Raw genomic sequence first — 16654 nt, forward strand, 5'->3', positions numbered from 1 at the left:
TTCTTTACAGTTAGATCTTCTCATTTCTGATAAGTGATTGTGAGCATGGATACAACAGAAATGCAGAGCATTCCTGAAATACAGCATAAAATCGTCAAACCTGACAGTGCAGAAAGAGATCATTGAGTCTGCACCAACCCTCCAAACAGCATCCCAAGTAGACCCAACTACCCTACCACAGTAACCTCGCATTTAGCCATGACCAATCCACCCAGCCTGCATATACCTGGACACAATGGGCAATTTACCATGATCAATCCAGTCAGCCTGCACATCCCTGGACACAATGGGCGATTTACCATGATCAATCCACCTAACCTGCACGTCTTTTGACTGAGTGAGGAGACCTGAGCACCTGGAGGAAATTTACCTAGACACAGGGAGAATGTGTAAACTCTACACAGACAATCACTTAACGGTTGAATTGAACCCAGTCTCGAACACTGTAATGCAGCAGTGCTCACCATTGAATTGCCCACAATTCCCATGTAGTACAGGATAGTTACAGAACCCCTTTCTTCACACCAGTCAGTTGCAGCAATCTATAATAGGAACAGCTTCACATACAGCTACTCTGACAGCTCCACTGAAATGGTAAATTTGTAAGATAAGCTTGAGGAGAAAGTGAGGACTGCAGATGCTGGAGATCAGAGCTGGAAATGTGTTGCTGGAAAAGCGTAGCAGGTCAGGCAGCATCCAAGGAGCAGGAGAATCGACGTTTTGGGCATGTGCCCTTCTTCAGGAATGATGAGCCCTGAAGAAGGACTCATGCCCGAAACGTCGATTCTCCTGCTCCTTGGATGCTGCCTGACCTGCTGCGCTTTTCCAGCAACACATTTTCAGCAAGGTAAGCTTGAGGTCAGGGGTTGGAGGAGAATTGCCACCTGGATTAGTATCCATGATGGGTATCATGCCAGGTGAGGTGCCAAGTTTGTAAGATTCCAGATAAGTAAGGTAAGGAGTAGTGAGGGTAAGAGTGCCATGTATGGGGGGGGAGAGGTGGGGGGGAATGGTGTATTTGGCTGTTGTGGCAGTTCTTGTGCATTTAGGTTAGGTTAAGGCACATGGGATCTATGCAGTCTGGTGAAGAATTTGGGCCGAAGAATTTTGGGGGTGTGATGGTTGGTGTCTCTACCAAGGAGCAGAGCCAGTGTTGGGTCTTGAGGGGAGGGTGATGTCAGATGCTACATGGAGAGTGGCTAATTGTGTGTCATAGAGGCTTTGGATTTGTCAGTTAACTTGAATTGCATTCCATGAGGAGAGGGCTGTGTTGGGTCCTGAGGGAAGAGGGGGTGATCAGACCCAGGACAAGTCATTGTGTCTTGGGAAGGTGTCCAGTCTGACAGTTGTTTGAAGGAGTGCTGAGTCCTGGGTTTGGTAAGGAGAGGGGAGGTGATGTTGGGTACTAAGTGGAGTGGGTTGGGTTCTGATAGGGGATGAGTGCTGAAAATGTTCAGTCAGGGTCCAGGGTGTGCAATGAATCTAAGGGAAGTATAGTTAGATGTTTATGTGGTGAGTTGGTGCTGGGATCTTTGCTGCTTGTTATATACATTAATGACATAGATGTGAATATATAAAGTATAATTAGTAAACTTGCAGATGACATAAAAGTTTGTGGTGTTGTTGACAGTGAGGAGCATGGTCTCAGGCTACAGTCTGATATTGATCAACAAGCAAATTGGACAGATGGAATTTAATAAGTGCCAGCCAAGGCATTAAATGTAATAGCAACAATTTTTTTTGCATCTTTATAAAATATTAATTAAGCCATATATAGAAAACTATGTGCAGTTCTGGTCACTACATTTTCAGATAGATGAGATTGCACTGGATAGGCTGCAGAGGAGATTCACCAGGATGTTGCCTGGGATGGAGAACATAGAACATAGAACAATACAGCACAGAACAGGCCCTTTGGCCCACAATGTTGTGCCGAACATTTGTCCTAGATTAAGCACCTATTCATGTACCTATCCAATTGCCGCTTAAAGGTCGCCAATGATTCTGACTCTGCCACTCCCACAGGCAGTGCATTCCATGCCCATAACACTCTCTGGGTAAAGTACCCCTGACATCCCTATACCTTCCACCCTTCACTTTAAATTTATGTCCTCTTGTAACACTCTGTTGTACCCAGGGAAAAAGTCTCTGACTGTCTGCTCTATCTATTCCCCTGATCATCTTATAAACCTCTATCAAGTCACCCCTCCTCCTTCGCCATTCCAATGAGAAAAGGCCTAGCACTCTCAACCTATCCTCGTGTGACCTATTCTCCGTTCCAGGCAACATCCTGGTAAATCTCCTCTGCACCCTCTCCAAAGCTTCCACATCTTTCCTAAAGTGAGGCGACCAGAACTGCACACAGTACTCCAAATGTGGCCTAACCAAGGTCCTGTACAGCTGCAACATCACCTCACGACTCTTGAATTCAATCCCTCTGCTAATGAATGCTAATGGAGAGTTTCACTTGTGAGGAGAGGCTGGATAGGCTGTTTATTTTCCTTGGAGCAGAGGAAACTGAGGGGGATCTGAATGAGATACAAAATTATGACAGGCTTAGACTGTGAAAATCTTTTCCCCATGACAGAGGACATAAGTTTAAGATGAGGACCAAGTTGTTTAGAGGATTCTGAGAAAGAGTATATTTATTCAGAGGGTGATTGAAATATGGAATGTGCTGAGAGGGTGATGGAGGCAGGCACTCTTACAGCATTTAAGAAGCATCTGGATGAACACTTAAAATGCCAGGATGTGGTAGGCTCTGAAGCAAGTGCAGGGCAATGGGAATAGTCTTGTTTGGTTTTTGTTGGTTTAATAAAGGAGAGTTGAAAGGCTGTTGCTATGCTTTATGACTTTTAATCTAATCTTTCCTGGTAACTGTTAACTTCAGCAAACTCTCCGAATTCTCTGATTTAAATGAAAACTTTCATAGGGTTCCAAATACTGGAGAATTGATCAGTAACATTTTTAATTTTCTGCGTGCTCAGACCGTGCTACTTTGGGGATTCCAAAGAGTCTCATTGCTCAAGTCCTACTTAGGCTGGAATGTAACATCTGTCTGGCCATTGGAAAATCCATCATCCCATTTTCCCTCATTTATTGTCATAAAAACACTCAACATAGAATTTTGAGACAAATCAAAACATACCTCAGCGTTCCAAGCAGCACAAACATCCTGTATCTTACCCTATTCCAAAGGCGGCCACAGCTCTGGTCCTGCATTACAGGGCATATCAGCAGGTATTTACTGCCACTCATGCATCTATACTAGACCTTTGCTAATGGAGTACTGTTGATATTGGGCATTTGGGAGCCTGTTTTCTTTTCATTTGCCCTTGAATCAACCTGTGAATGCATAGGTTCTGGTAATGGATTGGAAAGTATGTTACCATCTCTTTCAAAAAGACTGAAGGTCAAACATTTTTTTTGCTTTCATGTGCTTGAGATAAAACCAGGGAAATATCACTTTTACATTTCCCCACTACCCCATTCACAAGAATGTCAGATTTATCTTTTTAATGAATTCCTTCCGCAAAGCTAATTTTCATCATGGTCTTACCTTCAGAAAATGTTGGACTGGGAACTTACAGGTCCACCTTGTCTGTCCTATATTGGAGTAATACCTCATGCAGACACTCCTACTCACCAGGAGTTAGGTAATATCCTTTTAAGACTCAAACTTGTCAACAGCTAATCGTTCCAGGTCTAGTGTTCCTTGCCTAGTAAAATATGTTGTGTCATACCCTACACGCTAAGCTATCAATTCAGCTCAATAATATCTCGAGTTGGAAGACTCAATCTCCATTCCTACATTTGAATTAATTTTGCCTGGCACTTCAGCGCAGAAAAGACGGATATCAGAAATACCCTCAATTGCTTGACATTGAAGCCCCATCATGTAGCCATCAAATTACCCAAGACATGTGTTTCAGGAAAAGGAATTCAATCTTCTAGTGTTGTTTCTCCTGTAAACACAGCCAAAGCAACTTCTAGGTTAACTGGTCATTCACAAATTTGCTGTGTGAAAAATTGTTCTCCTACACAACACTGCCAAAGGTCAACTTAATAAACTGTTTTGATTACATTTTAAAATAAATTTCTAACGTTACCTGTAGGTCCATATGCAAATACCGTTGCATTATATCCAGAAATAACACCGTTAATCAGGTCCTTAGTAGTGGCCAAATAAACGTCCTCCTAAAATTAAACAGAAAAACAGTTTTACTAAGTCCAATCATAGAAATCAATCTTTCAATCTCTCCAGAAACTTTTTGATTGTGTTAATATTGTTCATGTACTGATTAAAATTTCTGTTACTGTCTATCAGTGTTAATAAGGTAAATGGTTTCTGAATACAGGTTTGAATATAAACAATTATCTGAGATATTTATCTCTAAAAGTGAATTATTTTATTCATTTATTATAATGATTTAATTGTAGTAATAAAAATGAGGAATGATAATTATGATATTAGAATTCCACAGAGAGCTCAAAATCCATCATCACGACCTCATCTCTGACTGCCCAGTAACATTCTTCCAGTCACTTCTTTCAGTATCTACTGTCACAACCTCAATTTCAACCTAATGTTTTTCTTTCTTTACTCTTTCATGGGATGTGGACGTCACTGGCAAGCCTGGTATTTATTACATGTTCCTAATTGCCTATAAACTGACCAACTTGCTCAGGCTATTTCAGAGGGCAGATAAAGTCAGATATGTTGCTGTCATTCTGGAATCATATGTAGACCAGATTACGAATGAGGGTAGATTTCCTTTCCCTAAAATATAGTATATTGAGTTCATGTATCTTCACGAAACAATGATGCTCATGATGATATAGTTGTGATATCAGCAGTCACATGTTATTGAGACTCTGAAAAGAGAGGGTATTAGACGGCTGTCACTCTCAGATAAGGTCGAGACAGAGATGCAGCAAATCCAGAAACCAGACAGCCTAATCCAAGAAAGCAGTTTCTACAGGCAGATCATATCCTCATCCCCAGACTTTATGACAGGCACATTCCATGAGGACAGAGCACACAGGGTGGTATCATCTACAAAGTTAGATAAATCTCTGAGTGAACTAATTGGTCTTTATGACAACCACTGATGGCTTCGTGGTCACCATCACTGAAAGGGCTTTCAATTCCAGACTTTTATTTGCAGTGATGGATTCAAGTCTATGGCCACAAAACATCAGCATGGGTCACTAGTCTAGTGACTTTACCATTACACAATCACCTTAGTCATAGAGTCACACAGAACAACAGGCCCTTCAGTCCATCATGTCTAGGCTGACCAACAAATATCTAACTACATTAATCCCAATAACTTACCTTGGTCCATTGTCCAGATATTTATTAAATATTGTGAGAGTATCTGTCTCCACCACCTCCTCAGGCAACACATTCCATATTTCTACTATGCTCTGAGAGAAAAATATTTCTTCAGATACCCTGTAAACCACCCGCTCCTTATCTTAAACTTATGCCCTCTGGTCTTAGACATGTCTGCCATGGTGAAAAGATTCTCATGGTCTACCCTGTCTCTGCCTCTCATAATTTTATATATTTCAATCAGATCTCCCTAACTTACTCTGCTCCAAGAAAAAAAAACAAATCCAGCTTATCCAGTCTCTCCTCATAACTGAGGCTTTCCATCCCAGGCGATATCCTGGTGAATCTCCTCTGCATTCTCTCCAATACAATTATGTCCTTGCAACACTGCAGTGACCAGAATTGCACACGGTATTCCATCTGTGTTTTGTAAAGTAGTAACAAGAGTTCCTTGCTGCTGTATTCTACACACTGGCTAATAAAGGCAAGCATCACATATGCCTTCTTCACCACTCTTCCTACCTGCGCTGACATTTTCAGGGATCCATGGACTTGTATACAAAGGTCCCTTTGATCCTCAGTACTCCTTAGGAACCTAGCATTCAATGTGTGAACCCTTCCCTTATTAAATGCATATCAGAATTAAATTTAATTTGCCACTGCTCTGTCAAATTTACCAGCTGACCAATATCAGACTGTAGCCTGAGATTATCCACTGCGCTATCAACAACTCCACCAATTTTTGTGTGGTCTGCAAACTTCCTAATTATACCTTTTATATTCACATCCAAGATATTAATGTAAAAAGAAATAGCAAAGGTCATATCATCAATCCTTGTGGTACACCACTGATCCCAGGCTTCCAATCATGATGTCCTTCCAATGCAATTATGTCCTTCCAACCCTCCATCATCACCCTTTGTTAGACAATTTTGAATCCAGTATACCAAAATACTTTGCATCCCATGGGCTCTTATCTTCTGGATCAGCTTCTATGTGGGAATTCTAGGTGGGCGGCATGGTGGCACAGTGGTTAGCACTGCTGCCTCACAGCGCCGGAGACCCGGATTCAATTCCCGACTCAGGCAACTGTCTGTGTGGAGTTTGCACATTCTCCCTGTGTCTGCGTGGGTTTCCTCCGGGTGCTCCGGTTTCCTCCCACAGTCCAAAGATGTGCAGGTTAGGTGAATTGGCCATGGTAAATTGTCTGTAGTGTTAGGTAAAGGGGTAAATATAGGGGAATGGGTGGGTTGCACTTCGGCGGGTCGGTGTGGACTTGTTGGGCCGAAGGGCCTGTTTCCACACTGTAAGTAATCTAATCTAATAAGTAATCTAATCTAATTCATCAAAGGCCATACTGAAGTCCATGTAAACCACATCATCCTCATCAATATATTTAGTCACTTCTTCAAAAAACTAAATTAAGTTAGTCAGAAGGATTTCTGTCTAAAAAATCTGCTGACTATCCCTGATCAATACCTGCCTTTTCAAGTGTTCATTGAGCCTGTTTTTCCAATAATTTGAGAAGTTTTTCCAATAATTACTCCAACACTGACATCAAGCTGATCTGCAATTCCCTGTTGTTTCATGTCACTTCCACATGAGTGCTATCAAAGAAAATTTGACACTGAGCCTTGTAAAAAAATGTATGGGAAAGTTTAATCACTAGTTATAAGATATTTCTTAAATGGGGAAGGAGAGGAACAAATGCAGAGAGGTTTAGGAGAGAGAGGGGAGTATGTTTATAGAGGAAGGGAGGAGCAGGTTTTTGGGGGGAGAGGTAAAGGTTTATTAAGGGAGACAGAAGCAGGTACACTGTTGCTCTTCTTGAACAAAGGATTAGTTATCCTCCAGTCACCTGTCACTTTACCTGTGATCAGTGAAGAATTAAATATTTTTTCATCTGTTCATATATTTTGTTATGGCAACAATTTCCTTATCACAACTGATTCTCCACCTGCTCCCATTCTTTTATCAGGAACCCATCATGTGCAACAGTGATTGGATGCAAACTTCTTTTCACATGACTGAAACTTCTCTCCCACTTCTCTCTCTCTAAGAGATTCTCCCTTGTACATCTGGAGCACAAACTCATCACCTACCTTCAAGGTAGAGGGTAAGATGAAGGTTAGAAATGTGAAGGAGGTTGAACAGAGCAAGCATCAACAGAGAAGAGACGGAAATGATCAATGGATTAAAACCTACCTGTGGGTTGGCTACGCTGTGGAATGAGCAGAGCATCAGCACCAAGTGCTCCCAGGCACCCATTGCCACAGCCAGGTCTTCCGCTGATTAGGCACCAGGCTTTAGAATTCCCTCCTAAACCTCTCTGCATCTTCCAATAAACTTAGTCCCCAACCCGCCTAAACCTCTCCATACCTTTCGATAAACCAATTCCTCACTCCCTCCTAAACCTCTCTGTACCTGCTTCTGTCTCCCTTAATAAACCTTTACCTCTCCCCCCAAAAACCTGCTCCTCCCTTCCTCTATAAACATACTCCTCTCTCCCTCCTAAACCTCTCTGCATTTGTTCCTCTCCTTCCCCATTTAAGAAATATCTTATAACTAGTGATTAAACTTTCCCATACATTTTTTTACAAGTGTCAAATTTTCTTTGATAGCACTCATGTGGAAGTGACATGAAACATTTTACCACATAAAAACACCAAATAAATGAGATGGTGTTGATAATTACAGTTAGAGAGATTTGGAAGTTAAATGCTTAATAACAATTTTACAGGATCACTTCAAACACCAATCTCATTTTTTCCCATATTCCATGGTCAATGAGATTTTCAAGTTGATGATGCACAATGTTTAATGAAAAACCTTAAGACAGCTAGAAATTGGTTCCAACAGAAATAGGTGTTAATTCTAAGATTGTTTATCTAGAGTTTGTCAAAAGCTGGTGTTGATTCCTAAGCAGATCCCAAGAGCTGAATTACCCTGTCCACATCAAAAAGATGGTATCACGATTCCAATGAGGCAATCTAGCTCTTTGATTTCAATCAACACTTAAATTTGGATTACTGAATGGAAAACTGTACAGTTCTTAAGACATTCATGAGACCACGCCCAAAGTATTGTGCATACTTTTGGTCCCCTTATTTGAAGAAATGTGATGCCATTGGAGGCAATTCAGAGGAGGTTCACTAGTTGATCCCAGAGATTAGGGGTTTATCATGTGAACATATATTGAGCAGTTTAGGCCTATACTCTCTGGAATTTAGAAGAATGAGCGAAGATCAAATTGAGGTATTCTAGATGATGAAAGTTATGGATAAAACTGATGTGGAGCAGATGCTTCCTGTTGTATGGAGTTCTAGGACGGTAGGTCATAGTCATAGGATAAAGGATGGCAAATTTAAAGCAGAGTTGAGGAAAAACTACTTCTCCCAAAGGGTTGTGAATCTGTGGAATTCACTACTATTATGAAGTTGAAGGCATGTACTGTACCTTTAAGAGAGAGTGAAGGCTATTTTGGCAGCGACAGTCAGTGTCACGTGACTGACTAGCAGTCTCAGAGTGTATTGAAAATATGTAACATTTGGTTGAAAACTAACCACCAACATCGAACCAACAAGACGATCTGATGTTTACGGTACAAAATAAGCCAGCATTTTGAGAGTTAACCAGAGGAACAGCACCAACTGCCATTGAGAGACTGCCCAAAAAAAATTCTATCAAAGGTATATTTTTCATGTGAAACATCTTTGCAGCAGAAGACCAAAGATGACCCAGGGAGATGTACAAACAGAAGGACACAGACACTGGACACGACAACCACTGTCTGTGTTTTTTTCAAAGTTAAGCTGCTGTAATATTATTAGGGGCTTTTATTGGATCAGTATTGTATTATAGAGTGGGAGATAGATAACAAACCTTTAAAGCGTAGAGATGGAGGTAGCTAACAAACATTTAACGCATAGAGTTTTAAATAGTTGTTATTTAATGTTCGCTTTTAGAGTTAAAGAATAAAATTGATATTTTTTTCTTTAAATAGTGGAATCTGTGTAGTTTTTCGCCACTCATACTTTAATAGATTACGAGGTAAGGTGAGCTTTTCTGTGTGTTTGGTTTATTAATAGAAGTGTTGTACCACTACCCCACAGTGGAATGGATGCTGGAACAGTGAGTAAATTTAAGGAGTTAGGCAGATTTTTAATGGGTAATAGGTTGAATGGTTAGGGGGAGAAGGCAGGAAAATGGGGTTGAGGAGGATATCAGCCATGGTCGAATGGCGGAGCAGACTCAATGGGCCAAATGGCCTAATTCTGCTCCTATATCCTATGAAGCAATTCATCTGAGACAGCAGGAAGAATTATGGAGGTCAAGCCCCAGGAGCCAAAACAAATTTCTTTTTAGACACTCGAAGGAGCTAAATGGATAGAGGTTAATAGGGGAAACATGTAGCTCCGATCATTCTTCTTTCTTACCAACAGGAAGAATGACATAAAAACAAACTAACAAAGCAGGTTAAGAAGACAATCAGCTCAGAAAAATAAAAACAGAGACTTTATTAGAGTTAATTAAATTAGTGAGTTGATGTGTATCCTTTGGTTAGAAGCGACTACACATTGATTAACATCTTACTGTGATTCTGTCTCTGACGGATGTCTGGATCAATGAAAAAAAAAGTTCAGGCATCAAAAGTTCAGGTCAAGCTCAGCTCTACAGGATTACAGGCATGCGAGGAAGGAGCTTAAAAATGGGCTGAGGAGAGCCAGGAGGTGGCACGAGAAAGGCTTGGCGGAACGGATTAGGGCGAACACAAAGGCATTTTACACTTATGTGAGGAATAAGAGAATGGTCAAAGAAAGATTGGGCCGATCAGGGATAGCATAGGGAAATTGTGTGTGGAGTCTTAGGAAGTAGGGGAAGTCCTAAATGAGTTTTTTGCTTCTGTCTTTACGAAAGAAACAAACTTTGTAGTGAATGAAGAGCAGGTGTGCATGCTGGACTGGATAGAGATAGACGAAGCTGATGTGCTGAAAATTTTGTCAAACATTAAGATTGACAAGTCGCCAGGCCCGGACCAGATTTGTCCTCTGCTGCTTTGGGAAACGAAAAATGTAATTGCTTCGCCACTTGCGAAGATCTTTTCATCCTCGCTCTCCACTGGAGTCGTACCTAGGGACTGGAGAGAGGGAAATGTAATTCCTCTTTTCAAGAAAGGAAATAGGGAAATCCCCGGCAATTACAGACCAATAAGTCTCACGTCTGCCGTCTGCAAGTTGTTAGAAAGGATTCTGAGGGATAGGATTTATGACCATCTGGAAGAGCATGGCTTAATTATATGCAGTCAACACAGCTTTGTGAGGGGCAAGTCATGCCTCACAAACCTTCCCAAGTTCTTTGAGGATGTGACTAGAAAAGTTGATGAGGGTCGAGCTGTGGATGTGGTATATATGGGCATTGATAAGGTTCCCCATGGTAGGCTCATTCAGAAGGTCAGGAGCAATGGGATTCAGGGGAACATAGCTGTCTGGATACAGAATTGGCTGGCCAACAGAAGACAGCGAGTGGTAGTAGAAGGAAAATATTCTGCCTGTAAGTCTGTGGTGAGTGGTGTTCCACAGGGATCTGTCCTTGGGCCTCTATTGTTTGTAATTTTAATTAATGACTAGGATGAGGGGATTGAAGGATGGATCAGCAAGTTTGCAGATGACACAAAGGTTGGAGGTGTCGTTGACAGTATAGATGGCTGTTGTAGGCTGCAGCGGGGCATTGACAGGATGCAGAGATGGGCTGAGAGGTGGCAGATGGAGTTCAACCTGGATAAATGCGAGGTGATGCATTTTGGAAGATCGAATTTGAAAGCTGAGTACAGGATTAAGGATAGGATTCTTGGCAGTGTGGAGGAACAGAGGGATCTTGGGGTGCAAGTACATAGATCCCTTAAATGGCCACCCAAGTGGACAGGATTGTTAAGAAAGCATATGGTGTTTTGGCTTTCAGTAACAGGGGGATTGAGTTTAAGAGTCATGAGATCTTGTTGCAGCTCCATAAAACTTTGGTTAGACCGCACTTGGAATACTGCGTCCAGTTCTGGTCGCCCTATTATAAGAAAGATGTGGATGCTTTCATGTAGGGAAACTGGGCTATCCCTGGCAAAGGAATATAACATATTTCTAAGCAATGACATCAGTGATGATAGTGGTGGGTAGCAAGATTATAAAATTTATAAAATTTTACAAGATTACAAATTTATAAAATCATGAAGGATATGGATTGGGTGAATAGCCAGGTTAGAGTCCAAAACTAGAGGGCAAAAGTTTAAGGTGAGAGGGAAAGATTTAAAAGGGACCTAAGGGGCAACTATTTCACACAGAAGGTGGTGCCAGAGGAAGTGATGGAGGCTGCTAAAATTACAACATGTTAAAGGCATCGAGATGGGTACATGAATAGAAAGGGTTTAGAGAAATATGAGCTAAATCCTGGCAAATGGGATTAGATTCACTTGGGATATCTGGTTGGCATGGATGAATTGGACTGAAGAGTTTGTTTCCCTACTGCACAACTCTGACCCTTCGACATCCCAGTTTGTGAACACTAATTAATTTAAATAGTAATCACAGTCATTTTTAATATGCTCTTAAACATTATCATAGTAAGGGATAAAATATTAATGCAATAGGAGGTTATCATTTATAAGAGTTGTAATGTCGAGGTAGTCTATGAAATCAAGTTCATGGCTAAAGAACCACAACACTTTGATGACACATACTTGTGTTCCCACATTTTCACAAACACTGTCTCTCTCTCACACACACACACAAATACACACACAAGCAAACTCAAACACACTGTCTCTTTCACACATACACAAACATGCAGTCTCACACACAACACAATACACACACTGTCTCTCACAAACATGTATATGTACACACTGTCCCTTTCTCACACACATACACACACACACACACACACACACAAACACAGTCTCTCTCTCTCTCTCTCTCTTTCTCTCTCTCACACACACGCACACACACACATTATAAATACACAAGCACAGGTCTCTCGTACATAATCACATGAATGCACACACACAATTATTTTATACTGTGATTCTGTACCTGGGTGGATGTGTGATCAAACACCACATCAAACATAAATGTTCTTTCTCGGGACCTATTAGCTCGCAAGATGTCATCAGGATCTTCAGTTGGATCCATCAAAACGACCATCTGCATCAAATAAAAATCCAGAAATGAAAATAAATCTGTAGTTTGGAAAGTCATCAAATGAAGTGCTGCTTCAAAAATTAAGTAAAAAGCCAGTAGATCAGGATGAAAAGGAATTTGTTATAAGCAGAAATGTTCAGAGCAGATGTTAGAAGACAGCTGTAATTGAGGAATTAGCACTGACATCTATATGATAGGCTGAATGGCTATCTATAGCGTAGTTTGTGTGATTCTGGAAAGAATTGTTTTTTTGCGATTATGTGGAGCCTTTTCCAATATCTATTGGGAGGAAGAATCATTAAACACTGGCACATAATCACCCAAGACACATTTCTATGAAACAAGGAGTTGCCTTGTCCAGCATCAACCATAGCACAAGGATAATATAAAATGTAAAAAATAGTAATAGGATTTCTAAAGAATTATTTAAAAACCGTTAACGTGAGTGAAATGATCATGCATTTCTCAGTTGACAGCTCTCCTATTGATTGGACAATATGTTGTGCATTTTTTGACATTGTCAGTATGACTCAGGAGACACCCCCTCCACTTTGCAGGCAATCTCTGCTACCTTGGTGAATAGGATTACAGTGTCAGAGGTGTTGTTTGGACATGATGAGAGCATAATCATACTGTACTAGACCAATAATCAAGAGACACTAAAGAACTGGATTTGAACCCGAGCATGGCAGATGGTGGAATTAAATCCATTAAAAATCTGGAACTAAAAATCTAATGATGACCATTGTCAATTGTTATAAAAATCCATCTGTTTCACAAATATCCTTCTGTCATCATAGCCTACATGTGACTACAGCTCCACAACAATGGGGGTGGCACGGTGGCACAGTGGTTAGCACTGCTGCGTCACAGCACCAGGGACCTGGGTTCAATTCCCACCTCAGGTGACTGACTGTGTGGAGTTTGCACGTTCTCCCCGTGTCTGCGTGGGTTTCCTCCGGGTGCTCCGGTTTCCTCCCACAGTCACAAAGATGTGGGGGTCAGGTGAATTGGCCATGCTAAATTGTCCGTAGTGTTAAGTAAGGGGTAAATGTAGGGGTATGGGTGGGTGGCGCTTCGGCGGGTCGGTGTGGACTTGTTGGGCCGAAGGGCCTGTTTCCTCACTGTAAGTAATCTAATCTATACTTAACTCTTAACTGCCTTCTTAAATGGATGAGTTAGCTGCTTATTGTACCAAAATCGCTAAAAATATCAAAAACAGAATGAAACCAGATAGACCACCTGGCATCGACCTCAATGCTGGAAATGACATGTCAATAACAGCCTGTTGACCCTGCAAGCTTCTTCTTATTAATATCTGGGGCAAGTTCCAAAATTGGGACAGCTGCCTTTCAGACCAGTCAAACAAGGATCATACTCATGGAATCATACATCATATGCAGTGACCCAGACGCCACCATCACCATCCCTGGATAGATCCAGTCCCACCGGCAGGACAGACCCAGCAGAGGTGGTGGGATAGTTTCATTCAGTCAAAACAGGGTTGACCTGGGAGTCCTCAACATTGACTCCAATGCAGTCTTTAAGCAACAGGTCAAATATGAGCAAGGAAACCTCCTCCTGATTATCATTTACCATCCTGCCTCAGTTAATAAATCAGTGCTCTGCCATATTGAAGCACTAAGGTGAAAATGCACTCCTGCTTGAAGGATTTCAATATCCACCACCAAGATTAGCTTGGCAGCACCACTGCTGATTAAGTTAGTCAGATACTAAAGTACAGAGTTCATAAACTGGATCTGAGATTTTTATCATTGTAGGTGGTGCATCTCAGCTCCAGGAAATCTCTGCAAGAGTTTCTCAGGGCAGTGTCCTAGTCGCAAACATTTTCAGCAGCTTCATCAATGACCTTCGCTCCATCATCAGATCCCTCAGAAGTAGGGATGTTCATCAATGGCTGCACAATGCTTAGCATCATTCATGATTCCTCGGATACTGAAGCAGACAGATTTAGACACTGTCCAGGCTTGGGCAGAAAAGTGGCAAGTAACATTCATGCCACACAAATGACCATCTCCAACAAGGGAGAAGCTATCCATTCACCACTGACATTGAAAAGCATTGCCATCACTGAATCCTGTACTAACAACATCCTTGGGTTTAACTGATCTGAAAAAGCCATATCAATAACTTGATTAAAGATGAAATAGTGCAGATACTGGAAATCTGAAACTAACATAGAGAATGCTGAAAACTTCAGCAACTCTGGCAGCATTTGTGGAGAGAAAAACACTCTCTCTGGTATGGCACTTTGTCTTCTGCTGGGGTAGGCACATTGAGGAAGTCAGTTGTGGGGATTAGAGGCATCTTGCTGAAATGTTGTAAACAGCAAGTCGCAATTCACCATATAAGAGTGGTAGAGGTAATAGCATGGGAAATCACAGAATACTGTAGGAGCGGGATCATCGATAGCTTCAATTGGTGGGTGGGCACAGTGGATCACTATGCTTGGCATGACTATGGAGTTACCTAGATTGAGAGGCTGAGCCTCTGACTCACCCTAGGGAGCATTACGTTGATGCCTCGATCCTCCAAGTGCACAATGGAATGAGAAATGTTTGTCAACACAACTAGAGAGGCTGGAGTCAGTGAGTTTTTGTTTCTCTGAGGGAGGGGACCTACTTGTGATTGATATGAGGCCCCACAAGGAGCAATTGCATTTATCAAAATTGCACTGTCCAGAAATAGAATGGGTTAAAGATGTCTATCATCACCAAAACTCATCCGGGTGGCAATATCAGCGGCAGTGAACTTTTTAAGGTAGTGACTTCAGCAAGGTGATATCTGCAGAGATTCGTGTCCCAAAAGTGGCCTGGCCTGGCAGTGGAAACAGGGCCTTTTTGGTTGCGGGGCGATTACGGGTTCAATGAAATGAGCCTAGCGATAAAGAGATGGTGCCTAAAGTAGGGCAACTCCTATGTTGATGGGTCTATGGTGCAGGTCTCTGTTGGCTCCAAAAGAGTGATATTTTGAACATATTACTTTTTAAAAAAAATTTATTCCTATGACCTATACTGTTGGACTATTTGTTGCTTTAACTTATCTAATTTTTTTTTGTTTCCTAAGTATTTCATCTTAAGTATCTGTACCTGGCTATCTTTGTGCCTAAGATGGCCCTGTATTGCAGCGACTGTAAACTTTTCACATATACTCATTTCAGTACATGTGACAATGAAGGAAATTCATTCAATTCTGCATGAGAGAAGGCAGCAGCATCTTGCACAGCATGTCAGACACAACTTCACTGACATCCAGTTTTGGCTAGATGTGAGCTGGCAGCAGTGATCACTCACTGACTAAAGTTATTTCAGTTCCAAAGACAATCAGCCACTGTTTAATCCCAAAAGCAAAGGCAGATTTTTGTTTGTTCACTCTTTGTTTAATTAGTAAACTTTCGCCACTCTGATGTTTTTACAATCTGATGCTCCTACAGTGAACAATGAGCAGATCTTATGTTATGATGGGCATGAGGGGAGGAGTGGGGTTGATATAGACATGGTGCCTCCGTAGTTTCATTCTTGTAGCTGTTGCATCAATGATAGGTGTTTGATGATTTGAAGAGCCAATATGTTTCCAAAGGAGATCAACTATTCACTGTAAAGTCTCACCCATGACATCAATGCCTTCTGAAGCATTGCCCTCCCACTTTGTTTACCGCAAATTACTGTAATTGCTGGCTTGCAGTGATTGACATTGGGCACATGGAGGTTTTAAATATGATGCTGCCGTGGGCAATTAAGAAAGATAATGTTTGATAGAACCCTCCTTTGACACTGATGAATTGACACTTAACATAGAACAGTAAAGCACAGTACAGGCTGTTGGCCATCGATGTTGTGCCAGTCTTTTATCCTACACTAAAAAATGGTACTAGCTTCTATGTGGCTGTCCATGCATTGCTTAAATGTCCCTAATTTATCTGACTCTACTACCATGCTGGAAATGCATTCCATGCACTGACCGCGCTCTGTGTAAAAAACCAACCTCTGACATCTCCCCCAAAACATTCCTCCAATCATCTCCAATTATGGTCCTTGTGAAAGCCATTTCCACCATGAGAAAATGTCTCCGGTTATCCACTGTATCTATGCCTCTTATCATCTTGGAC

At 41.4% G+C, this 16654-nt stretch overlaps 1 protein-coding gene across 1 annotated transcript in view; it reads right to left on the bottom strand.

Annotated features, from left to right (window-relative positions):
• LOC132825298 (kinesin-like protein KIF19) overlaps positions 1-16654 on the bottom strand; it is a 303850-nt gene that overhangs the window by 199887 nt on the left and 87309 nt on the right. Inside the window, exons 3-4 of the mRNA XM_060840402.1 lie at positions 12418-12528; positions 4110-4197 (exon numbers count right to left, since the gene is read on the bottom strand). Coding sequence (XP_060696385.1) covers positions 4110-4197; positions 12418-12528 — 199 coding nt within the window. The remainder of the gene's footprint in view (positions 1-4109; positions 4198-12417; positions 12529-16654) is intronic.

The sequence above is a fragment of the Hemiscyllium ocellatum genome, chromosome 20, assembly GCF_020745735.1.
Source record: "Hemiscyllium ocellatum isolate sHemOce1 chromosome 20, sHemOce1.pat.X.cur, whole genome shotgun sequence".
In the NCBI taxonomy this organism is placed as follows: Eukaryota; Metazoa; Chordata; class Chondrichthyes; order Orectolobiformes; family Hemiscylliidae; genus Hemiscyllium; species Hemiscyllium ocellatum.